The sequence below is a fragment of the Eschscholzia californica genome, unplaced genomic scaffold, assembly GCF_041429995.1.
Source record: "Eschscholzia californica isolate CP2 unplaced genomic scaffold, dmEscCali1.0.p SCAF_6, whole genome shotgun sequence".
Lineage (NCBI taxonomy): Eukaryota > Viridiplantae > Streptophyta > Magnoliopsida > Ranunculales > Papaveraceae > Eschscholzia > Eschscholzia californica.
Genome location: NW_028238483.1, coordinates 38,080,680 through 38,105,209, shown reverse-complemented (window position 1 = coordinate 38,105,209; position 24,530 = coordinate 38,080,680). Strand labels below are relative to the sequence as shown.

Here is a 24,530-nt window from a genome sequence, read left to right as displayed (position 1 = left end):
AAATTGAATGGTTATTTTACGAAAGGGCCACAAGAAGTACAGGGTGATGGGTTTAGTCGTGCTTTTTTCTTTGAGTTCGGGGCTCGGAAAAATACTTGGTAATGAGTTTGAGTTATTAGTCATCTACAGCCAAAGTTAGTCCGTGAGCCAAACTACAAAAAGAGAAGTTGTGATCGAAACGTATCTGCAAAATAATGCTAACCATAACACTAAAATGATTACAAGCAACATTACTATATACATAAAACTAGTGAACTACTTATTTATCTATGTACAATTGTACACAAATCTCTTACTTTTGATGAGCTCCTCCATACTTGGGTTCTTCAAATCCGAAAGAAGTACTAAATTCAAAAAACCAACAAAGAATTCTTGACATCGTAGTTCATCTTCTCCAAATTTGGTATAACTGCAAATTGAATCATAGAAGGTGGTCCACAAGCCAATGCCAATGTGTCGTCCGATGATTCCGGTATATGTTCTCTAAGAACCTCTTCCCTTATACGCCCAACACTATATTGCCATCCTTCCCTCAATGTTTTTCCTATAACATACCAAACTTTCAACCTTCCTTCATACTCCTTAGCCCAACCATCAAGTTCTTCCTTCAAAAGAATATCATCTTCGGTTCGATTTGCATACACAAGAAACATCTCTGTTTCATCTTCCGGATCTTTCAATATTGCTTGCATTACTTGATAGATTGGAGTAATGCCCGTCCCTCCGGCTACCATGGCAAGTCGCTTAGCAAACTTGGGTTTGCCATGAACATTGAAGTTACCACGACCCGTATATTCGATGTGTCCTAATGGGCCTTTCACATCGATAAATGAACCTAAAGAAAGAGAATCTAAGTATTGAGACATAAGACCACCACTAGGAAACTTTGGATCAACTCCTTTGAAGTAGATTTTGATCACCAATTCAAAGTCACCAACTTCATCAATAGTGCTACTAGGAGTATAAGCTCTCATACAAAGCTTATCATTTATGGTAGCACAAACAAAGATATGTTTTCCAACTGGTAACCCAAGGACTTGATCCGACGAAGGTAACCCGAATCTGAATAGACGAACGTCGTGTGAAATTGAAGTTTTCTTTATAAGTTTGCACTTGATTTTTTCTCGTGGAATAAGAGCGGGTGCTTTAGAAATGGTTTCTTTAATAGGAGCAAGGTGAGTTAAGTTTGACGAGTCATGGAGCGAGTTGTTTGGTGAAGATGAGTCAGAGGTATAACCAGTAGTAATGAGCTCACCGACTAAATAATCTGCGAGTAATTTTTTTGCTTTATCAGAGTGAATTGCATCGAATTCTTCGGTACAATCTGTACCGGCATTGATAAGGATACTATCTGCACCACCAGGATGGTCTTTCAAGAATTGGGTGCAATCATAGACATGACCATGGACAATAATCCAAGCTGAATCGGCCGAGTTGTGCTTACTCACCTCAGACATGGAGTAAATCTTTGAAGTTGGGTTCATGAAAGGTGTAGAAAGACTTTTCTTTAGAGTTTGGGTATTTTCAGATGATTCAAGATGGTTTTGTTTAACCATCCATCCACCGGGTTGGTTTCCGGCTTGAGTTGGGTGCTCGAAAATGAGCCCAATTTCTCCTTTTTGTGGCTTGCAAACATTCGTCTTAATTCGAAACCAACAATTGTTCATCATCCCCTGTTCAAAACAAAATTGAACATTAAGTTAGGCTCATCTTCACAGAAAATCACATCGTTTTTGGAAGATTGGTAGGGGTTTAATCTTACCAAGACATTCCAAATGAGTTTTTCAGGTTGAGTACCAAGGGATTCATCCCAAGCTCTAACAGCAATCTCTTTAGCAGAAAGCAAATCAAGGACTTCAACCTCAAGTGACCAAAAACACCAACACCAATATTTCCCATACTTGTTTGGTTTCTCTGGGTGTTCCAAACTGCATAATAACCATGACTCTCCCCCATCCATTGTCACTTCGACACGTGTCACTTTCTTACCTCCACCTATATCAAATTATCAACCAAACAAATAATAAATTAATATTTTATTAAAGAATAATAATAATAAAACAATAAATAGTTACAATTTTATTAGTACAATATTGTTTCATATCTTTCAATATAGGTAAGAGGATTCCAAGAGACAATCAAGGAAGTGGGTTTTCTCTCAAGAAAAGGAAAAAAGGAAGTGGGTGAGAAAAAGGACACTTCTTGACCTTTCAGTTTGGTAAAGAACAAGGCTTCCAAGATTATGGGGATAAAGACAAAACCCATAATTTAGTGATGTCCACTGAATCTAAAGAACCACCACTCTTTTATTTTAATTTTGACCACTTTTTAGTTATTAGACCTGTCTCTTTTCTTCCAACCATGATCCTTCTGTTCTTCTCTAATATAACTATTATTATGTGCTCACCTGAATATGCATATCCTTTCATGGTGTAGGGTTTCTGAGTAGTCGACGAATTAATGGGAAGAATTTCTTCGTGACTTGGAGTTGTAATCACCGAGTTTATGTTTAACTCGTTTATTATGTATTCAGGCTTATACCACCAAGCTGTTCATCCGAAAAAAAAAATATATATAATTAGAAAACAACTTATCAAAAATACAAAATCAGACAAAACGTTTCGTAATAAGTTTTTATGTTTACCTTCTGTATTGGCTAGTTCAGCATCAACAAGAGACGGAAGAACTCTATTATCTTTAAAATGATAATGACTATTCGATTCTTGAGAAGTAACAATTATTCTTTTCAACCATTTCACCATTCTACCCCCAATAAAACCAGGGATAATCATTCGTACAGGATAACCATGATCGGGCGATAATAGCTCTCCGTTTTGCATATAAGCTATTATTATATCTCGTGATGGATCCATAGCGAACTCTTTTTTTATACTCGTTCCGTATTTTCCACCTCCACCACCAGGTAAATTTTCAGCTCCTTCGAAACAAACGTTAAGAGCGCCTTTATGTTTACTCATTATTCCGCATCGTTTAAGAACATCGAGTAATCGTGTACCTCGCCACACCGAAGTTGATATAGCTCCACTTCCCCAATTAAAACCACTTGTTCTTTTAACCATATTTTGTTCTTTACGTCTATTACCAGCACAAACTAGTGTGGCAGGAAACTCACGACTAGGAAAATCGTTAACGAGTTGATCCATAGTGAGTCGTAACGGCCGTTTCACAAGTCCACAAATCTCAATCGTCCAATCTTCCCATTTTGCTTTAGGAACAGATCCATGGTTACGAACATAATGAAGTGGAATCGGTGTTATGAAACCGTGGCTCATGAGTTGACTCAGTTGTGGTTCACAATTGAATGGGTGTTTACCTGTTAACCGAATCAATGAAGGGTTTCTTACTATCCAATCATCAGCGGTTCCTTCATCTTTCGGGTCGAAAATCGACGGTTCGATTTCATTGTTTATTTTAGTGAACGTTTTGATCCACCGATCTGACTCGTCGTCACTGGACGAGTCATCATCATCATAATCATAAGAGTCCATGGAAGTGATTATATTCTTAGGAGGGGGAAGAGAAGAAGATATACGGGTTTGTGGTTCTGAGTAGAAATTGCAACTGCGAATCGGTGAGTCGGATCGGTGGTTCGTTTTGTAACCACGAACCACCGATTTTAGACCCGATTCGAATTGACCAAATTGCCTGTTTTCAACAGAAGTAGCCATATTGAATCTTGAGTGAGAAGAAGAAGAAAGAAGGAAAGATTCACTTCTTTCTCTCACTAGAAGAACTATTACTAGTAGATGGAGTATTTCTTTCTCTATTATTAGGTATTTTGTTGCCTTTGAATTTGGTCTGTTGAGAGAAAATGTAGTGTTCAATTCTGCTGTTTATATAATAATGGCTGGTATGAGAAGGGATGGAAGGTTGGAAAAAGACAGCTTAAAAAATGCCCACTTTGGATAGCTAACACCAACCCCCTCTTTACTAGGAAAGAGGACATATAAATCCCATACATATAATTAGCAACTCAACTCGACGCAGGCATAGGCCCAAAAAATCATTTTTTCACTCACAATTTTAAATTTAGCTCGGTCTAGAAAATTCAGCTCCAATCCCAGCGGCCCAGCTTATCTTTAGGCCTAAAATTTGTGCATATAGAAACAGCATACGTGGCATTTTTGTGAGTGTGTGAAAAACGTGTGTGATTTTGGGTATGTACGAACATGTGTTTGAACTATTTTCGAAATAATTTTTTTTTTACCAAGGTTGAGAAATTATTCGGGGGCCGACACGTCTGTAATTTAGTTTAATTATTAATGTATGAGTTTTTGTTAAGAGTTTAAATTTTTTTTAAAAACTAATTAAAGTTTTAAACAAAAAGGAGAAAATTAATTACATTAAAAAAAAATTGTAGAAGATCTTAGCAGTTCGATTTTATCTAACGGCTAGGATCAACCCCAACGGTCATGTTGGGGATACTTCAGTCGACCCTAATGTTTAGGTCGGCTGAAATCGTCGGCTGGGACTCAACTGACAGGGGTTGGATTGCACCGCTGAAGCCAAAAATTCAAATTTTTGGCCTCAGTCGGGCGTAGGTTGGAGATGCTCTAAGGGGTGTACATTTAGTATCCAAACGGACTAAACCAATCCGATCTAAACAAATTTAGGTGGTTTTGAGACCGAGGAGTTTGGTTCGGTCCATGAATTTGTTTGACAGATAACTGAACCAAACTATTTATTATTATCTTTATATTCTATATATATATATATTAGAATATATGATTAGGTATGATGGATGGTGGAGATTCAATTGTTCATCATACTTTTTTTATCTACCTCGAACGTTGATAAATTATGTCGAATTAATCACATACATGTAAACTTAATGGTGTGTAAGATAATATTAATATTTAGCACGTTCTAAGTATAATTGTAACAGATTTAAAAGTCGAAAACACGAAAAAATTTCTAGACAAAATTTTAATCTCTTGTTAGGTTCTCCAATTGGACCAAATAGATCATGCATAGTCAACAACTGTAAGTTATTTTCTCTTTCAACAAAAAAAAAATAAAAGGCTCTATTCTCCTTTAATCACATTTTCACATAAGAAACATGTTTTAAGACTTTCAACAATTGCCAGCTGCATGTAAAGTAACAACAATAGTAAAATTGTAGGTCGATCGGCCCATCTGCATCTAGACAATGTATCAAAATATTGCTGTTTGATTATCTTGACTTTGACATAATGTATGTTAATGTTGTACTAGAAATTAAACATTAAATACTAATTACTTACACAATTGCAAAAAATAGCCAATTTGTTATGTAGTTCACAAGCTAAATAAGAATTACAAAAGAAGATTTTCGGATAATACTCTGGAAATTAATTCCCTTTAATTTCGGAATGGTAAAATGACTCCAATAATTCACTTGATAAAAACTAAATTACAAAGACATGTCTATTTATAGACCAAAATTTTACTCACTAACCATGACCACCACTAACTTATCCATAACGATTTATCTATTAACCTCACTAACTTATCCATTAATCTCTCTAAAGACAATTAACAAATACAATCTCTCATAGTTACAGTTTGCCTACAATACAATATTCCCGTTATAATCAATGACTATATCCTAATCATTTGTTTGTCTAGCAAATATATAGAAGTGGTCAATGACAAGTTTAAACATCAATAGTGTAACTTCAAAGTTTTTGAAGTTTAGCCGTAAGTGTCAATACTATGGGTTTTCTTCAAAGGAAAAATCATTCAAATCAAATTTTTAATGGGAAAACAATTTGATATTTTGGATTTAACTTAGTTTATATCTCAGAGAGAAAAAACACAAACTAAAAATAGTTGTAAAAATAATAATATCCACTCATGTTCTTAAGAGTAGCAAGTTGTTGACACACCGGGCTACACAACTCGCCTCCTTGGACTCCCACATGAATCGTATGTGAGAGAAATTTCTCCACGTGACTGAACATGTGAGAGGATAGAGAAACTTTTGTGTTTGGCCAACAACCCTTGGTTGGAGTGGTAAGAGGTATAATCTTCCACTTTAGAGGTCAAGGGTTCGAAGCACGCTGAACAATTCAAAAAAAAAAAAACTTTTGTGTTTGCTCACATGCAGTTCAAGTGAGAGTCTCAGAAAACGGATTGAGTATACTTTTTGTCGACGACACATAGAATACGTGAAGTTTAATTAATGTTCTTCCGAGTCAGAAAACAATAATTCGACTTTGAATTGCGTGGTCCAAAATAATCGAGGTTCAAATCGATAATTGAATTGTAGTACATAAAAAGGTGGGATACTAATTGATTATAATAAGATTTAATAATAACTATAATCATTTTATAAGTTTTATTATTAAAGAACTAATGAAGATATGAAAACACAGGGTGGAAGAGAGGAGAGAGAAAGTAGAATGTGACATTATGTGAGGTAGATTTATTTTTATGATGTTTTGGTGAATGTTTGAGGGTTTAGGTTGGGAAGTGGCGGATGGAAAAGTCCAATGGCCAAAGGTGAAAAGAGAGTCGTTTCCTATATTAATTAAACTTGCTTACAAAAAGACAAAGGGTGTCTCAATCTACCACCAAAAGGGCAAGTGATTGATGAACGTCTCTCTTTTTTCTAGTCAAAGGACTTCACCCCCAATTTGTGCCATTAGCCACCCCAACCTCCCCACCCATACTTCCTCTCTCCACTACTTGTCTAGTCTTTTGGCCCCAATTTCTACCCTCTAAAATTTCTCCCATGTTACCTTTCTTCAATATTATAAGGCTCATGATTTGTGGATGGGAGTGGGTTATATTTCCCTTATTTACATGTTTGTCTGTCAATATTTACAAAACTAACGGCTACAATCACTTATAGTTTAATTTATAATATATGTTTGATTCTAAATCACTAAAAATTTCAAAAAAATAGTGAATAGACGTATGTAATTAAAGAAATGCTACATCAACTTCTAAATCAACATCCAAGTATGTAAGATTCTAGCATAAAAGTATTTCTCATTTTAAAATCATATCTACAACTTCGATTATATCATTTTAAACTTCTCAAGGTCGAATCAATATGGTGGATTGATCGGTCAAATCATCTCAAAGCCGAGGGTAATTGACAATATTTTGGGCCTAGAGGCATATGATAAAATATCTACTTTTTTTTTCTGTTGAAATTCAAAATATCTACTTTTTTTTTTTTGATGAAGGTCAAAATATCTACTTGAGAAGCTTCCTAAGTAGAATAGGCTTACTACATCAAATATAGTATTTGTGAGTAGGCCTATCAGTTCAATGTTAGTTTTTCTCCATTTTTGTGAAACGTGCCAACAAAATAGAACTCAAAAGGAGCTTGATACCCACTTTTTCAGTCCCACTTTATTTTCTTTAACATACAAAGTTTGATTTCTGGTACACAAAGACAGTCATGAAGCTGAGGTTGAATTCGGCTTTGCCTGTAGGCATGCATGGGTAGAAAATAGAGATTTACACAACATTCATCTTGTGGATATTGGAAAGTCATAAAGTGAAGGATCGACCCAATTTTATTTAACTTCAAAAGCACAACAAACAGATAGAAAGGCAGATCAACTATAAATTAGAACATAAGATTGTTATTATTATTATTTTTGGTTGGGAGTAACTAAATAGATACAACAGGAGATTTACAATGTAGCACCAACCCTGTCGCGAGGAATCAGACGCAGTTCACTACCATGTTTAAGGAAGACATTGCCTGCAAAAAGTAAAAACAAAAACAAAAGCTTATTCAAATTTAAGGAAATTGAAATATAGAAAGCATCATCTGAGATCCTGATCTTGCTTCATAATCATATAAAGTAGTTGAAGAAGAACAGATTTTTCAAGTACGATGTGCAAACCACGAATGCAAGGACACAAGATAAACAAGGAACAAGATGAAATCGAAAAAGAAATGAGGAATGAACTAAGAGCAACATATTTATTAACATCACACCACGTTGAAATCTTGATCTCGGTCATCGTGTCGAAAAATGTGGGCCCCTGAAACTGTTCCATAAGAACTGTTTGTAAGTTCGAGACTAGTTGATGTTCATAGTTGTTCACATTTAATCCAATCGAGATATTGATTGCTTAAGAAACATATACATGTTCTATTACTATTTTGTTTTTTACTTCAAGAAGATAGCAAATGATATTTCCTATAATCAAGGTCTTCTGCGTAAAACCAATGCATCTTTGTAGACGTAGGTAGACCTTCTGACAAGCGTTAATACCAAAAGAAAGCCACACAAGTTGATAAGCTTCCTTAACTTCTGACGTAGGTAAAGATTTGTTCCTCTTCTTTTTATTGATTTTAGCTGTCGCTGCTAAAGAGTATTTAAGAGATCATAAGTTAAAACCTTTTAGGTTACCTTATATGTGTAAGGAAGTCCTAACAGTATTAGGTATTCTAGGTGGAAAGTTTTAGAGTCTTCTCATCGGAGATTATCTATATAAAGAGCAGGCTCATATATACACACATACATAGATATGACATGACCAGTGGCCGATAGTTAGGAAGCTAGCTATAAGCCACAATGAGCTACCACATATCCAAGGAACAATGAAGAAAGAGCATAAACACATGTTCGACAAAAAGTGACATACCTGCACTTTGCTGAGGATTGATACCCACACCATCTAAAACAACACAAAAAGAAAAGCAAATTCAAACACAACCCAAGTAATAATTTAAACGAAAGATAAGAGTAAACTAGATAAGCTGACTGCATTTTCATCATAAGGAATTTAAGTTAGTTTAAATTGCTATTCACTAAAAAGTAGACAACAAAACCTAATTCTCAATCTAAGTTGAGAATTTGTTTTCAAAATTTGAGCTTCTTCAAAAAACCCTTTCTGGATTAAAAGAAAATCAAATACATTCAAAGATGCCTGGTGCATTAAACCAATATAAATTATTTTATTGTGCATCAATCTATTTGATCATTAACTTTCAAGAATTTATACCCAAATTCTGAAAAAGAGAGATAACAAGAGGAATTAAATCTACCTCAAAGGGAAATTGAATTTAGGGTTTATCTCAGAAAGTAATACACAATTATTATTATTGAAAAGGGTTATTGGGTTAGGACTAAAATTAAGCATAGATGAAGATTGGGAATACCATTGGTGATGATAGCACTAGTTTGGGGAGGAACTTTGAATTCTTCAGCAGCAAATTTCAAAACAGCAGTAAAAGGGGCAGCTTCTGGGACGCTGAAACTGAAAATAACATCAAAATCAAATCAATAATATGTTTTATTATCAGAGAAGAGAATAGAATCGAATAAAATATAATGAAAACCCTAGATACAGATTAACTTACACTTTGAAGGGTAGCTTTGGATCGGAAGTGAGAGTGACTTTGAACGATACTTTTCCGCCCGACATTGTTGAGAGATTTAGGGCTCTGATCTTTACGTTCTACAGAGAGAGAGAGAGAAAGACTCCTTCCAGCTGAACTTGGTAATTGGCGTTCTTTTCACAGTAAAGTAGATTAAGGCAGTGTATATTTTTTTTATACTTTTATTATGTCAGATGTGAAATCTGACTCGGGTCGGAATGGGATTCCAATCAAATTTCAAGTATGTGTAGAGATGTTGGTGATTTGTTATGTTTGACTCGTCTGACTCACTTAAATATATGATTTTAGTTGATTATGGGTTTACTTACGTGAAGCAACTCAACTTAAATAATAGATGAACCGTATTCGGCTGATTAGAAAGGAAAAAAGAACACCACCTAAAGCGTTATGGTTGTTGATTGTTGCGACACCCCACATTGACATATTGGGTTTGGTTCGATAAGCCAAACCTCCCAAGTAGATACATATACATGAGCACAATCCTACAAACAATAGTTGACAATATATGGTAAAAAAAAAAAGTCACGTCAGATTTTGTATACCATTCTATGAAGACCGCTCGACAAACCAGCAAAATAACTTGAAGGTAGTCGAACATACTCATCGAATTCATACTAAATTATTCTACCACTATGGCCGTCACGACCACAATACAACTTATCTTGAAGAACAACCAACAAACAAGTAGGACTTGGCAACTTATCTTGAAGAACAACCAACAAACAAGTAGGATTAGAGAGCCTAGCCATGAAAATCTAAAAGGAATTCAATATGTTCCAAAACCATGAGTTGAGAAAGAATAGAGAATATACAATAACATAGAGATACCATTAGGGGTGGGTTGGAGCAACCCCAACTCATGGTGGATAACAGGATAGTGGATACTTACCCAGGGCAGCCACAGGGCCATAGGCCCATAGCCCTATCCTGCCTCAAGAGATCTGATTACTATGGAATCATTCACAGGATTAGCAGAAACAAAACCTAAGAAAATTTGAGTATTTTGCAACCCAATAATAATCGTACATGATGATATCTTTGTTTTCTCAATCAAACCCTAACAAATAACAAATTATTGCACATTTTAATTATCTATTTCTTTCCAAGTCTACCAACTATAATAAGATTACCAATTATATTCACATTGGGTCTAGCCGTCACCATTCTCACAAACTTAAATTATCCATCTACTCTCTGCTTATAGTTTAGTTGTTCATCAAATCTACCTATCCGTCTCCAAAGACGAAAAAAAAAATTAATCTAATCAACTCGCTGCAATGGAGACAGAACTTTGAACCTCTGGATTCTGGATTCATCATTTGACATGAGCAAGCCAACAAAGGTGATGTGAAACTTAATCACTCTCTTCTTCATCCATATCTGCCAATAAAGAAGAAAACAGCAGCAAAAGAATGTTAGCGTAGGGTGAAAATACTAGCATTCAAACACGAGAGCCACCACAAAACAAGGACGATCACTACAAGTGAATTCAAATTTTAAGTCAACCACCAATTAATCATAGAGAATTTTTACCCTTACTGAAGGATGGCGAAAGAGATGTTATACACATTTTCCTCGTATCATTATGCAAACCTTCAAGTTAACCGGTTATACTAATCTAAGAGATCTACTGACAACTCACATGTTCATATCAAACTTTGATCGACAAATTCTAGCAACAAATGACTGTTGCTACTGGGTCTCATTTACTAACCCAAAATCTTGCATACCAAGAGATCATAACATACAAACTCTGAAACTCTATATTGCTATCTCTATAACAATGGATGCTGCATAGGTTCGGATACTGGGATTAGGGTTTACAAATATATAGTATTGCAATAACAGAACAAGTAATTTAGTGTTGTAGCTGATCAGGACGCATGTTATATGAGAACGCTATCTGTTGACCTACTTCTAGTGTGACGGAGAACGGGATAAGTCATACACATGCGAGCAAAGCACAGTAAATTTTGTTCACCCGATTTCATTACCGTTCAACCTGTTCAAGTTAGAACCCCTCGCGTGATGGGGTCCTTGCTTACCCCGTATTATACAAGGGCCAACAAAATCATACTCAAGTAAGACCTGGTTTTTGATAAATGTAAGCATTAAAAAGAGAGAGGGGCCTTAATATCAAATTCCTACAAACTTACCCTCGTTAGACTCTTCACTGTTGCTGTCATCTTCCTCTTCTTCCTCATCCTCATTATCAGAACCTTCCTCATCATCAGCATCACTTTCAACGGGAGACTTGGGCTTTGGAGGCATTATGAAATTGAATGAGGACCTTCTGCGAGAACTTGAAACAATGTTGCTAACATCAATGCCTTCAAGTTCTTTTGTCCTTTCCTTTTTCTTTCTTACTTCCTTGATTTCTGAGATGAAAATAACTGTCATTCCGCATTCATGAACAACATATCTAGTTCATATTTCTTGAGCATTTAAGACCGAAATTTGTTCAAGAAACAAAGATAGCAATAGAATACATTCCATCGCGAAGAGAGGTACTATCAACCAAGCAGAGAAGTAATTGAGTCAACTACAAAACACTAGTTTCTAGAAACAAAGAGCCTTACATAAATGCTACCCAACATGAATTGAGATGTTAACTTGTACGTATAAACATAACCCATTAGAGCAATACAGGTTAAGAAGTGCACAAATATGGAATGAACCAAAACCTATATATGTATATATAATTGAACATATTACACTCAAGAAGTATATATATAAATATGATTATGAATCTAATAAGATAGTAATCAATTAACCTTTCAGAAAGAAGAGTAGCAACTAAAAGAACATCAGAATAAGTTGTATTAGCAACAATAACAGCAGTCAGATATACATTATTGACCTAGGCTATTCGATCCAATCTTACTGTCTTTAATATTTCCTAATTAATTTAAGAAGAAAATGAAACAATAGATGCTACAGAAATAGGTATATACAATGTTGTCAACTTGTGAATTTTACAATTTTGACATCATTGGATATATATTAGCAACTTATAGTTTTAAACTATATCTTGTGTTTTGCCCAAAATTTACAATCGAAAATTCGAAATATTTGGGGTTCACTAGTTGCATCCACAAACTTACTCATGCTAATCAAACGGTTTTCCAATCTTCTAAAATTCTCCTCCAAAGTTCTTTCAGGCCATTGACTTTGACGTCTAAAATGTTACTCCGTTGAATGAAAAACAGTAAGGAACTTTTCACGGGATAGAAACATAAATTCGTGGACTACCGAAACCTGCTAGTTAACTGCATACCTTTTTCAGAAGGATTTGTAGACAGCCCTTCTTTACCAAGTATATCCTCCAACTCCTTTATCAGGCTAGCCTCACGTTTGCTCTCAGGTGCTTGTTTCACTCTCTTGTAAACATTGGGGGGCACACTGCGATATATGGACAATTTAGAAAGCTTTAACTGGAAGAAATAATGGTCACTTGCACAGTTTCATGGAAGTGAACAGGAGAAGACCATTTACCTCATTCCACACGATTTGATTACTGATTTTAAATGCTCGACACGCTTTCCGTACACAGGGGTCGGAACCTCTCTCTTTTTCTGTGTTCCCCAAAGATGATTAAGTAAAGAATGTTAACTCATCAAAATTTCACAAATTTAACAATTGAAAGAACTAAGTATATGAGTATGACCTTAACCGACTCTTCTTCAGATGACTGAGAATGACCGTCGTCAGAGAGGTTTCCACGGTCACTTGCATCACTACTTTCCATCTCTGCCGGTTTCATAGGTTTCATCTTTTTGTTACTTGATGTTTTGGTCTCTTTGGCAGGTCTTTTTCGGTTTTTCACTTCAGAATCCTGTCTTTTTCCCTTTCGAGCAGCTTTTCTCTTTGGTTTTACTTCATCCTCATCGAACTCTTCTTCGTCTTCTTTTTCAGAGGATTCTGAACTTCCTATACTGCTTACTTTCGCAGACTTCCTTCTAGGAGATATAACCTTTGTGTTTTTGCTCTTCACCCCATTTGCAGAGTCAGTAACCTCAGGGCTTTGTAATACCTGATAAATGATAAAGCACAATAAAAGATGCTTGAGTTATGTGATTGATGAAAGAGATCGAAGCTTCTTGCTTCTTATACACAGCACTTACTTCATCTAGTTGAGCAATAATGAACTTTTTGTAGGGATCAAGAGCATTTTTATCAAGTTTAAGATCTTCTTCCAATAGTCTACGAACTGCAACCATAGTAACAGTCCTGAAAAAGTAAGCAACAAATAATCCTTTTAATTGTCCGAAGTATGTAACGGGAACACAACCTTTTGAAAGAATAGACAAGAAGACAGGTAGCAGACATGGTAGCAAGACGACAAAAAGGAAGTTAATCAAGAAAAAAAAGTGAAACTGGTAATACTGTGAGGACCTTCATGAGTTTTTACCACAAAAACTAACTGCAAAAAAAATGGTAGTGATAGAAAAAGTCGAATAGCTTACTCCGAATTATCTCTGAAATAAGAAGCCCTCTTTTTCATAGCATTCTTTATCGTTTCTTCTGTTGGTTTTTTTTCAGATTTGGCACTTTGAATATCCTTAGTTTCCTGTTGCTTCGATTGGTCTAAAACTGGAGAACTGTGCTTCTTTTCCTCATCTTCAGAACCAGATGCTTTTATTTCATTTTTAATCTGAACTGCAGGAAGTTTTTCCTTTCCTTCTTTTTCCGACTGAAGAGTTTCTTCCACGTTCTCCTCTGAGTTCCTGGACACGCTCTCCTCATCGGCGCTATCAAAGCACTGGTAAAACAAGGTTAAAGATAGTATTTATAGTTATACAAGCCTAACTAGAAAACATAAGATCATTCAAACAATACAGTTCTAAATCAATTATGCATACTTTTATGCATCAAATAAACAATCCCTAGAGGTTCCAGAACAATAGTGAAGGCCCTACAGCCCCTAGCCCCCTACTCTACGAAAGAGCCACTGGGTACTTGGGTGAAGATGACTGTTAAACAGGTCTAGTTGGTAAAAATGGCAAACTTGACCATTAAAATGGCAAAGAAAGCTTTCAAGAATGTATGCAATTTTGGAAACCCATAAAAATACAAAAGAGCATCTCTAAGGAAAGTGTCCTTCTCTGTTACGAGGTTCCTATTAGTCCGTATCTACTATTAGCTGCATATCACGCTCAGACAATATGCTACACATCAGGGGGAATAGCAGAAGAAATAGTGACATCTTAGACTATATATAAATAATTAAATATACTGGCTTACAATAGACCAAAAACATGTTACAAGCTACATAATGCTATTAAGAGTATACTGGCTTACAATAGACCAAAGTTAATTAATCTAATCAGTTACCTCTTGCAAGCATTGCTTTATGAACCTCTTATGGACATCCAATGAAAATGACTCCAAGCCCAAGTCCTTCTCTAATACTCTTCGAACTCCCTCGAGAGTCAATGAACTGTAAGAAGTAACAATGGGAAGCACATCAATTATAATCTTAAAGTAATCAAGCCCTCAAACAAAAAGTGAGAGAACTAGGTATGTAATTCCAATTTCCAAATATCCTAGTTTCGTGACAAGATCTAAAACAAATTCCTGTTTTTGTAGCTAACTTGTAAAATTTCCAAGATTAGGAATACAAGAGCACGCAAAATAACAGAGTAAGAACCACATCGAATAACATTTGACAGAGCTACTAGGCCCGATAATAAATGGCCCGAGAAGGCAAAATTTTCACATGGCGTATGACATTAGTAATTTTTCCTTCTCAAACCATTTATTGAAGGGCCATTTAGCATTTTCCAATAGCAATTGCAGTTTAAACTACAAATAACACTTAATCAAATAAAACAACTAGATAAAAAGTGGGAGACAGAAGGAAACGGATACTGCTCTTACTTTTCGAAATGAATAAAATAAGTAGTGTTTCATTTCCCTTCGATTTTATCTTTACCCCTCAACACCGTCATACAGAAGCACAATCATGTACAAGATCACCTCAAAGACTCAGACATGTTGTCCATTTATCTGAACTACTAAAGTTATAAACCCAACATTTTAAACAATTTCCCGATCATGTCTAAATTCTTGAAACTAATTATGCAAACCACGGATTGAAATTTTGGTTTCGGTGGAAATTTCTGTAGACATGGAAATGAAAATATTTTGGCTGAAAATTTTGAAATTTTAATCCCTTGATCGCATCGTTAGGAGAAGCTAATTAAATTTCGGTTCCAGTGGAAATTTCAGCAGGCAAGGAAATGGAAATATTTCGGTGAGTTCAGATAGGTAATAGGAAAACTATTAGTACCCCAAAAATATCCAGAACAACACTTCTAAGTTGTACAGTTGTACTAAAATTAGCAGTTACAGGAAGACTTGACTACGTACTGATTTTTATTAGGATACGACGATATGTTTGCGTTATCGATGCGAACTTCCTTAAGGCATTAAATCTCCTTTTAAGATGATCGATATGGAATTGTCCAAGCATGCGATGGACCACGGGGTAAAACTATGTGCAAGTATATAGTAGATCGGAGATTCGCAGTTAATCCTTAATGTCTGATTCTTCTGTCACCACGTGGCTAAGACAATCTATTCTTACTAAGTTAAGTCTTTTTCTCCTTACATAGAATTCGTAGTAAATATAAGTACATTCCGCTAATATCTTTCCTTCCTCGTTAAAAATGAAATATAAGTACATTCCGCTAATATCTACAGTTCGTGATACGTATTAGTCAGCACGAAATCAAAAGAGAGTTGCTTTAGGTTGGAAATGGCATTAGAATGGCTCAAGCAATCGTTGACTGAAGACCTCGTTCTGTGCTTTTCCATTTATGACTTGTGGAGTGCTTCCTTGATTTATCACACACATGATTTTGGAAGTAATTTTCGTCATCCCTCAATCACCAAGTTTTACTAAAAACCCCAGCCGATTGTTTTTCGACTCTGCTCAATAAGATGAAGTGCTAATATTTCTTTATACCCTATAATGCATAATCTAGGTCTTACATTGAGCAAATCAAAGTTTGATTTATCGAGTAAGCTTTTTTCTTCTCGATTCTACAGTTTACTCCATTACCCAAGTTCTAATCTTTCATCAAATTATCAGTATTGTTAGTTGAAAATCGTTGGAACCAAAAATTCAAATAGAAAAAGAGTGCTTAAAAATCGTCCATTTTTGCAATGGGAACTATTGATCTAGAGAGAGAAACCAATTGAAGATCAAATTAAACATGGAGATATTAAAATTTTAACTAAACCCTAGGAAGCAAAACAGAAGAAGTTGGAAATCAAAAGAACAAAAAAAAAAAAAGGGAGCGAATTCTTCTTACTTAGCCTGTTCTTTGAAATGCCCTATTCGTGCGCGCATAGCGGAAGTTATCTCTTTCTCGATATCTTGTTCTTCTTCTTCGACCTTCACCTCTTCTTTCACGCTCTTGATATCCTTCATCTCCTCCATCTCTCTCTCTCTCTATCTTTCTCTCTCTACCTCTCTCTCACTCCACCCAGTACAAGTCTGCAAATGTTTCGCAGCTTTCACTAGTACTGGTACTAAAATTTTGAAAGGGGGGACATTTTGGCATTGTCTTATACCACATTTGTGCTAAAGGCAATCCAAAGTTTAGTTAGGCAATCTGGTTAAAGGCAGTCTCTAGTTTAGTTAAAGGCCATGCCTCAACTAATGTTTGACTTAACGGCCTGTCAGATCGTTTGTCAAAGCAAGCCGACGACCTTCACTGATTTTTTTTTTTTTTTGTCTATCTTTTTTCTTCCTTTTTTTCCTTCTCTTCTTCGTTTCCTTCCTTCCTCTTCCCTCTCATCTCTCTCTCTTCTCTCTTTATTGCCGGCAAAGGGGAGGATTCCCTTCGTTAACGGTCTGATAAATCCGTCTGGACCTGGTGTTCCTCTCAGATCGCGTGGCGAAGGGGAGAGATAAGAGAGGGAAGAAGTAAAAAAAGGAGGAGCGTAATAAGAAGAATAAGAAGGAATCTAATGAAGAAGGAAGGAAGGAAGGAAGAAGATGAAAAGAAATTCTTTTTTTGCAATTAAGGTCGCCGTTGATAAGAGATTTTTGTCAGGAGGGTGAACTTAACCCTCAAAAGTAACATTGTCTTTAATCAAATTTGGTCATAATGAATTGATCAAGTCGAGCTTCAAAATTACATTGCGCTTAACAATGAATTGACTAAGTCGACCACCACTATTTCAGTCATTATCTCTTCCCATCTCCGGTTACACCTTCGACCACCACCACTGTTTCACTCATTTCTCCTTTTTCTCATCCCTCTGCTCCTCCAACCACCACTACCTCCATTCATCTTCTCACACTTTCTTCATCTTTCTCTCTTTATCTGTTATGTCGAAAGGGACATTCTCCTTCGCTCGAACAAATAGATAAAAGGAAGAAGGAGAGAGAGGGAAGAACGAGATAGAAATAATGGTGGTGGGAGGAGGAACTATGACAGTTTGTCAACAACGATTATCGGTGTGGAGAAGAAATGGTGGTGGGAGTTGGGAGATAATTCTTAGATGGAAATCTGGAATTGTAAGAGGTTTAGTCTTCTACCCTAGAGATCAAAAGTTCGAGGTACATTGACAATTCGAAAATAAAAAGGACAGAGAAGAAAGATAACCCTCTCTTCACCTTGGGTAGAGTTTACAAGAGAGAAAATCCATTTGTCTTCCTCGTTGATCACACTAACAAATCTCAACCGCATTAGAACGCTATCAAGTTAAGATTTTACTTATCACTATGCCCTGCCTGCTATTAAGTTGAATGATGTCTTAACTTAAATCCAACTATGAATATTAGTAATAAAGAATCATTTTTCTTGCCTAGGAAGATGACATAATATTTGCACTGGTTTCCATAGACTTGCTTAAGTTTGCACAAAAACCCCCACCAAGAAAACATTAAACATAGAGCACAGTGCCGAGACCTTGAAAAACACCTTATTTTTGTTTTCTAATTTCTTATCCTTGTAATTGACTTCTTCTTGGGTAGTTGGATTTCAAGTTTGACCAAATAATTGTTTGGGTTCATTTCAATTTGGTCCTCGATTTGTGACCGATTAGAAAACTTGACCTTATATTTTGTATAATATTTTATTTTGAGCTCCAAGGCCATAATTTCGTCAATCAAAATTAGTAGTCACTTTTTTTTCCCCTTTTCTTCCCCTATTTCAAAAATCTTTACTTCTCTGTCCTTCCAACTTTCTTACTTGTCAGAAGAGTCGTCGGCAGATGGTTAGTAGTCATTACCGGCGACCTTCGACATAAAAAAACAAATCAATCTCCCTCTTCTTTTTCCTCTCAAATCCTAGGGTTTCACCATTTCAATTATAGTTAAGTTTGATTAACTGAATCATGGTTTAAGAGCCAAATTAGAGTGAGAGACAAATACGGGGGGTCAAATTGGAATTAACTCACAATGCTTTGATATTGAATAAGTAGAAATAACGTCTCTTAACAAAAAAAAAAAAAAAAAAGTAGAAATAACGTGCCAAGATAAAACGCCAGCGATCCGACCTTCATTAAACAGTTCTCCCAGTCTTCTTCTGTCATCGACCAGTTCTAGAGAGAGAAAATAACTCCAGAGTTAGAAAGAAATCTAGAGAGAGAAAGAGAATTCTACTCTACTGTTCGAAAATGGCAAATAAGAAGATTACCACGAGCAGAACTCTTCTGATCTTGTTAACATGTTGTTATCTTCTTCCTTTAGGGCAATCAATATGGTTGAACCTTCCAAGCTCAGGAACCAAGTGTGTTTCTGAGGAAATTCAAACAAACACCGTCGTCTTAGCTGATTATACTGTTGTTTCTGAAGATCCAGATAAGATCCCAACCATCTCTTCTAAGGTATTCCTCCGATCTATCTTCTCAATTCACTTGGGTCACCATTATTATCATAAAATCTGCGTTACCCGTCTTGTTTAGGGATTAAGATAGGGTTTTTTGTTCATGAATTTGGGAATAGTTTTTGAATTTCAAAGCTAAGATTTTTATTGAAATCTTATTATCCTTGATAGGTCAATTACTTATTTTGCATCTTAAGTTTTTTATTGTGTTAAGGTTTCAGACCTAAATTTAGTAATGATATATACTGGGTAATGGTTTTTCATATAATCTGTTTATAGGTTTCAAAGGATATAGATTGTTGAACTTTCAATAGTATAAAGATTGGTTTTTTTTTGTTACCCAGGTTGAGGTAGTTAGATTTGTGATGAATTTGGTCTTAGATGTGTTTCCGAAGAAACTTGGTAGTTGATACGCATTGAAAAACTGAAATTAGAACTTCGATTAGTTGAAGTTCATGCTCTGAAACTCAACCCAATTTGGGAAGTAGACAACCGAGATCGATTGAAGGCATCACGTTATCGAGGTTCACAAGTGTCATCATTATCTACAAAAAACTATTGAAATCTCATAAAATTAGCTCAAAGAACTCCACCAAGATCATCTGTTTTGCGGATATTTGATTTTTCTTCAGGACATTGAAATTCCCATTCTTATATGGACGGATCATGGAATCCAGTTTTCAGAAAATTTTGTTGGTTTGACATATTTGGACATGGCACCTCTTAGTCGAATGAGAAACCACGGAGTTGTGCAAAACCCTAGGATAATGGTCAGTTTCTATAGGTCTCCGTTAGTCCTTCACTCCTTCGCAAGCTGTCTTGTGGAAATGAAATTTCTACAGGTCTGTCTCAATTTAGAATCCAGGATATATAAACGGAAATACAACTGGTTTTACACACCTGGATATCAACGAAACTGATACTATATAACCTCTGAAAGTATAAAGACTTGATTCATCTGCGGAGTTCTCACAATGTTATCTTAAAGGAACGAGAAAAGTTCATCTCTGATGAAAATAGATGTGACTCACATCATGTGAGATTTAATGATCATAGCTTTAAATGAACGAGTGGTATCATCCTAATTGGAAACCTCATTTCTTCCTTTTCCTGGCGGTCAATGGTTTTCACCATAAAGATTTCTGAACACCCTTATTTGATCAATTTCTTAATACGTGGTAGAATGTAGTTGGATAAAACTTCTCGGCCAGCATACAGCACGAGGTTATCATGGTTCTACCTGACGGATTTGCAAACCTCTTCAAATTTCGGGCCTGATAAAATTATAGCGAGCCCAAAATCGCCCAATGTCAGCTACCAAGTCGGCTTAAATTGCAATTATTAAATAATCCGTGTATCCTTCTAACAGTTATCTTTCAAAGGTTAACCTACCTATTTTCTTTTCTCGCTTCATTTTTTCCTTCTCAAGGTGGATACATTCGTAAAAGTTTGATACGTACGACATACTATTTAATAAAACCTTTTTCTTCTATTTGTAGCTTTCTAATCTCAATTTATATGCTTCAGTTACTCTTATGACAACACCCATTAAAATGACAGATAATTCGAACTGTCAAGTTGGGAGGAATTTCTCATTGTGTTCGCTTGCTAGTAAATAAAGCTCTTCTTTTCCTTTTGTAGGTTACTTCACCCTATGGGAATACTCTTCACAGTAAGGAGAATATAACCAATGGGCAGTTTGCATTTACAACCAGCGAGGCAGGTAATTATCTTGCCTGTTTCTGGGTGAATGAGCATCAAAAGGGAACCGAAGGAGTAAGTATCAACCTTGACTGGAAAATTGGGATTGCAGCAAGGGACTGGGAATCAGTTGCTAGAAAAGAAAAGATTGAGGTGATCAGCTCACTTGTAATTTGGGATTTTCTTCCTTTCATATGCTCTAAACTAGTACCATTGGTTTCTCTACACCTACTGAAACCAAAAGTAGCCATAGTTTGGGTGGTCCACTGTTGAACTTGTGGTCCTTAGGGTTGCCTCAACCTGCGTTTCACGGGCCACTATATGTATCTGCCAATCTAGGATCCTATTTCCCAACCAGGGTTAGTCTGAGATCTGGATAGACTCTGATGCAAATTAGACACCTTCAAAAGGATCGCTTGCTCCATGATCAGCCCTAGCTGGCAGCCAACTAAAGTCCCCTGACAAGTTCACATCATTATATTCATCTCTTTTGAGCTAACACATCAAGCCATTTCATTAGGTTTGGTTTCCTTTTTTATGTTTCTTATTCACTACTTGATCTTGCAGGGAGTTGAGCTTGAACTGAGGAAACTCGACGGATTAGTGGAGGCCATCCATGAGAATTTATTGTACCTCAGAACCAGGCATGTTTTGTCTCTCTTTATAGATAGTTATAGTATCAGACTCTTATCGCCAATGTGTAGATGTTCTTTGTGCAGCAGTATTTGTAAACCCTAATTTATTGACGAAACGTATCTGACTCACAGGGAAGCAGAGATGAGGGAAGTGAGCGAGAAAACAAATGCAAGAGTGGCGTGGTTTAGCATTATGTCTCTGGGTGTTTGTATTGGAGTTTCTGCATTACAGTTGTGGCATTTGAAGCATTTCTTCCAAAAGAAAAAGCTTATCTAGAATGTCTAGAAAAAAGTTGAAAAAGGAAGAAAACGGGATCTATTTATTATTAATGAGTTCGGTCTCTGCTTTTGGACGTTCTGTTATGTAATCTTGTAATTGAGTAAGAAAACTGATTCCACGAAAAATGATACGTCCATGAAATTCAAGTACCCTGAAATCATGTTTGCAGAGGTTTATGAATATTCTTTATTTGTATTGTAAGTGTTATGGTGAACCAAAATCTGCTTATAGGAAAGTTCTACTTTCTCCACGAACAACTTTGAGAACATTCGTAGTGTGTGTGAGAGAGAGAGAGAACATTCAGTTTTGGGACGTCACTCGGGGTGTACAATGAGAGTATTTATCAGTCTTAGGGCGTACAAATGGCTATAGAATGAATTGTGAGAGTTCTTCTCTGTGCCCATGTAAACCAATCTGATTAAAGGTCCACTTCTTACTGCACTTTAGGGTCAATCATCGGACTGGTGGAGCTCCAAAATACGGAGCTCGGGTAAAAGCAGGCGACAGGCCAGGCTATCCGACTTAGAACATGTTTGGATGAAGGCAGAGAAGGGACATACAGTTGGTTGGCATTTGCCAAAAAGTGAATCACAGATTAGCATTTGCTTTTCTCAGTAGCCACCGGCACTTTTAGCAAACCCCCAAGTTTCTGATCATTAAGTTCAATGAAATTAGGCCCTAAAACATGCTTACGGTGATCAGAAGAACAAAGAGTGACCGGAAATCTGCATAATCAAGAGGTCCAAGACAAATATGTTAACAGCGTATGGAAATGGACGTTAATGAAGATGAATCAACCATGAAATTTCTTAATTCTGATGCAATTGAGACCAAATTAGTCTTGTATATAAGAGTAACAAGATTGTAAAATTACATTATGGAAACCTACAAAAACTATTCTTGCTTCAATGCAGCTGCAATTTTCTTCTGAATGAGTTCAACACCCAGACGAGGAGATAATCTTGGAAGGGTTTCCTGCAAGCAAAAAATTTCACTGTAACCTTTCAATTTCATACAAATTTTATATGCACAAGTAGATCAATGACTGGTCCGGCATTTCTATGAAATTTTTGTCAAGTAGTTTGCTTTTCTACCAATCAGCAGACTTACTGACGGACAAGTTACTAACGATCAAGCAGTCTCAAAATCATTCTAACGGGGAAATGTAGGCTTCCGCTGCAGGGCAGCTTCACCCTAAAGATCATCTAGGGATTTCATGTAATGGCTAAGATATGCAAGATGCACGATGTATATCTATTTGGACATAAAACACACACACATACACACAATCCTGGGCTACATATGATGTGTAGCAATATCAGACACCAGTATGAGGTGTCGAATACAACGAGTGAGGTCTTCAGACTTTTCCTCTTGTTGTTTTACACATAACACATCCATGAGAAGTCACTTAAGATCGTTGTAGCTATTAGGTGGTGTAAAATTTGAGGCATCGACATAGTACCAAGGCAGTTAAAATTTTCCAATAGAGCATAACCAAGCCACGTCACGAACAAAACATTTTCATCTCCGCAAAGGCTGATTTCCCCCAATATGTCGACTACATAATGATATGTCACTTCAAAACTACAAATCATTGTCCATATTTCTATACTGAATCTCAATGTTTTGCATCTAAGCTTCATATTATGTCATCTCATTAACTCCTACCTAGTGAATGAAAAAAAGCATTTGCCATTCCATATAAAGTTTCTAGAACATCAACCATATAAACAAGACATCATTTTGATATATTTGAATGAAGCTCTGCTACTAAAACACTTCAATTCTACACAATAATAATAAAAAACATTCAATCTTTTCTGCTCAAAAACATTTCAATATTCACAAATTCCATGTCTGAATCACACTTCAAATAGCAAAAACTCCACATTACCAAATCACAGAAGTATTTCAACATACAAAGTCCAAAGCAACTCAAAAAGACTCAAAATATGCAAAACCCAATAGCCATAATTGAGACAAACCCAAAGTCCAAAATGAAAAAAAAAAAAAACTAACCTCAGTTCCATCAGAGAGAACTCTAGCCAAGACAGGTATTTCATATTGGTAAGCCTTCTCCCATTCAGGATTGCTTGTAATATCTCTTACCTGCACCAAAAAATTAAAACCCAGGAAAAAACCAAATCAAACAATAAAACCTAGGATGACAGTTTTTGAAAAGAAGCAAGTAATTGGTTATGAAAGATAACCTGTAACTGAACATCAGAAAGAGAATTAGGGCCATTGAGAGAGAAAGCAGCTTGAAGCTTTTCTTTAAGACCATCACATAAACAACAACCTGGTTTGCTATAAAGAACAAGCTTTCTTGATGGATTTGATTGGGTTGAAATAGAAGATTTAGGGATTAATGAAACCCATTTTGGTCTTTGTCGAGATAAGAAAGCCATGGATGATGATGATGCTGAAGCTGCTGCCATTGCCATTGTCTTCTCTAAAGTTTGAGTACATACATACCCTTGATGGTCTTATTGGGTAGAGAAGAGCTTTCAGAAGCCCAGTTTACTCTTGGGTTGTTTTAAAGGCGCTCTCAATACTTTATTAGCACCCCTACCACCCTTTACTTTTTTTTTTCTCCCAAAATTTGTTTGGATACACCTACCCAATCACCCAAATAGTGAAATAGATCCTTCAACCAAAAAAAAAAAAGTAGTGAAATAGATTATCTAATGATG

At 36.0% G+C, this 24,530-nt stretch overlaps 5 protein-coding genes across 5 annotated transcripts; 1 reads left to right on the top strand and 4 right to left on the bottom strand.

The window, feature by feature from the left end:
• Nucleotides 1–159: 159 nt before the first annotated feature.
• On the bottom strand, nt 160–3,945 carry LOC147534522 (nitrate reductase [NADH] 2-like). The gene is made up of 4 exons (XM_086645868.1): nt 2,645–3,945; nt 2,408–2,548; nt 1,763–1,995; nt 160–1,673 (listed from the first exon to the last, which is right to left on the bottom strand). The coding sequence occupies exons 1-4, from the start codon at nt 3,687–3,689 to the stop codon at nt 351–353; spliced, it is 2,742 nt and encodes a 913-aa protein (XP_086501994.1). The 5' UTR covers nt 3,690–3,945; the 3' UTR covers nt 160–350.
• A 3,566-nt stretch (nt 3,946–7,511) lies between these two features.
• LOC147534521 (ubiquitin-fold modifier 1) lies at nt 7,512–9,525 on the bottom strand. The gene is made up of 4 exons (XM_086646519.1): nt 9,335–9,525; nt 9,134–9,231; nt 8,617–8,649; nt 7,512–7,723 (listed from the first exon to the last, which is right to left on the bottom strand). Exons 1-4 carry the CDS (start codon nt 9,397–9,399, stop codon nt 7,653–7,655), a joined length of 267 nt encoding a protein of 88 aa, XP_086502645.1. The 5' UTR covers nt 9,400–9,525; the 3' UTR covers nt 7,512–7,652.
• An 833-nt stretch (nt 9,526–10,358) lies between these two features.
• LOC147534520 (DNA ligase) lies at nt 10,359–16,957 on the bottom strand. The gene is made up of 9 exons (XM_086646517.1): nt 16,693–16,957; nt 14,708–14,813; nt 13,840–14,135; nt 13,498–13,603; nt 13,041–13,406; nt 12,869–12,948; nt 12,651–12,775; nt 11,530–11,751; nt 10,359–10,753 (listed from the first exon to the last, which is right to left on the bottom strand). Exons 1-9 carry the CDS (start codon nt 16,818–16,820, stop codon nt 10,728–10,730), a joined length of 1,455 nt encoding a protein of 484 aa, XP_086502643.1. The 5' UTR covers nt 16,821–16,957; the 3' UTR covers nt 10,359–10,727.
• Nucleotides 16,958–18,799: 1,842 nt separating this feature from the next.
• Nucleotides 18,800–22,054, top strand: LOC147534519 (transmembrane emp24 domain-containing protein p24delta3-like). Its single transcript, XM_086648839.1, has 4 exons — nt 18,800–19,219; nt 20,860–21,072; nt 21,487–21,563; nt 21,687–22,054. The coding sequence occupies exons 1-4, from the start codon at nt 19,010–19,012 to the stop codon at nt 21,829–21,831; spliced, it is 645 nt and encodes a 214-aa protein (XP_086504965.1). The 5' UTR covers nt 18,800–19,009; the 3' UTR covers nt 21,832–22,054.
• A 563-nt stretch (nt 22,055–22,617) lies between these two features.
• Nucleotides 22,618–24,298, bottom strand: LOC147534518 (Thioredoxin superfamily protein). The gene is made up of 3 exons (XM_086647648.1): nt 24,048–24,298; nt 23,857–23,946; nt 22,618–22,809 (listed from the first exon to the last, which is right to left on the bottom strand). The coding sequence occupies exons 1-3, from the start codon at nt 24,279–24,281 to the stop codon at nt 22,729–22,731; spliced, it is 405 nt and encodes a 134-aa protein (XP_086503774.1). The 5' UTR covers nt 24,282–24,298; the 3' UTR covers nt 22,618–22,728.
• Between the last annotated feature and the right edge of the window lie 232 nt (nt 24,299–24,530).

What these genes read in the sequence shown, in the direction of transcription:
- LOC147534521 (XM_086646519.1), bottom strand. Translation starts at nt 9,399, where the DNA reads ATGTCGGGCGGAAAAGTATCGTTCAAAGTCACTCTCACTTCCGATCCA. An exon ending in TAGTGCTATCATCACCAATG is followed by an intron (nt 8,650 to 9,133) that starts GTATTCCCAATC and finishes GTGTTGTTTTAG; the next exon opens with ATGGTGTGGGTATCAATCCT. An exon ending in CAATCCTCAGCAAAGTGCAG is followed by an intron (nt 7,724 to 8,616) that starts GTATGTCACTTT and finishes TACTTTTTGCAG; the next exon opens with GCAATGTCTTCCTTAAACAT.
- LOC147534522 (XM_086645868.1), bottom strand. Translation starts at nt 3,689, where the DNA reads ATGGCTACTTCTGTTGAAAACAGGCAATTTGGTCAATTCGAATCGGGT. An exon ending in TGAACTAGCCAATACAGAAG is followed by an intron (nt 2,549 to 2,644) that starts GTAAACATAAAA and finishes TCGGATGAACAG; the next exon opens with CTTGGTGGTATAAGCCTGAA. An exon ending in AACTCATTTGGAATGTCTTG is followed by an intron (nt 1,674 to 1,762) that starts GTAAGATTAAAC and finishes TGTTTTGAACAG; the next exon opens with GGGATGATGAACAATTGTTG.
- LOC147534518 (XM_086647648.1), bottom strand. Translation starts at nt 24,281, where the DNA reads ATGGCAATGGCAGCAGCTTCAGCATCATCATCATCCATGGCTTTCTTA. An exon ending in TTTCTGATGTTCAGTTACAG is followed by an intron (nt 23,947 to 24,047) that starts GTTATCTTTCAT and finishes TTTTTGGTGCAG; the next exon opens with GTAAGAGATATTACAAGCAA. An exon ending in TTCTCTCTGATGGAACTGAG is followed by an intron (nt 22,810 to 23,856) that starts GTTAGTTTTTTT and finishes TTTTGCTTGCAG; the next exon opens with GAAACCCTTCCAAGATTATC.
- LOC147534520 (XM_086646517.1), bottom strand. Translation starts at nt 16,820, where the DNA reads ATGGAGGAGATGAAGGATATCAAGAGCGTGAAAGAAGAGGTGAAGGTC. An exon ending in CATTTCAAAGAACAGGCTAA is followed by an intron (nt 14,814 to 16,692) that starts GTAAGAAGAATT and finishes TACTTCTTACAG; the next exon opens with TTCATTGACTCTCGAGGGAG. An exon ending in CAGTGAAGAGTCTAACGAGG is followed by an intron (nt 10,754 to 11,529) that starts GTAAGTTTGTAG and finishes CTTTATTGGCAG; the next exon opens with ATATGGATGAAGAAGAGAGT.
- LOC147534519 (XM_086648839.1), top strand. Translation starts at nt 19,010, where the DNA reads ATGGCAAATAAGAAGATTACCACGAGCAGAACTCTTCTGATCTTGTTA. An exon ending in TCCCAACCATCTCTTCTAAG is followed by an intron (nt 19,220 to 20,859) that starts GTATTCCTCCGA and finishes TTCCTTTTGTAG; the next exon opens with GTTACTTCACCCTATGGGAA. An exon ending in TTATTGTACCTCAGAACCAG is followed by an intron (nt 21,564 to 21,686) that starts GCATGTTTTGTC and finishes TCTGACTCACAG; the next exon opens with GGAAGCAGAGATGAGGGAAG.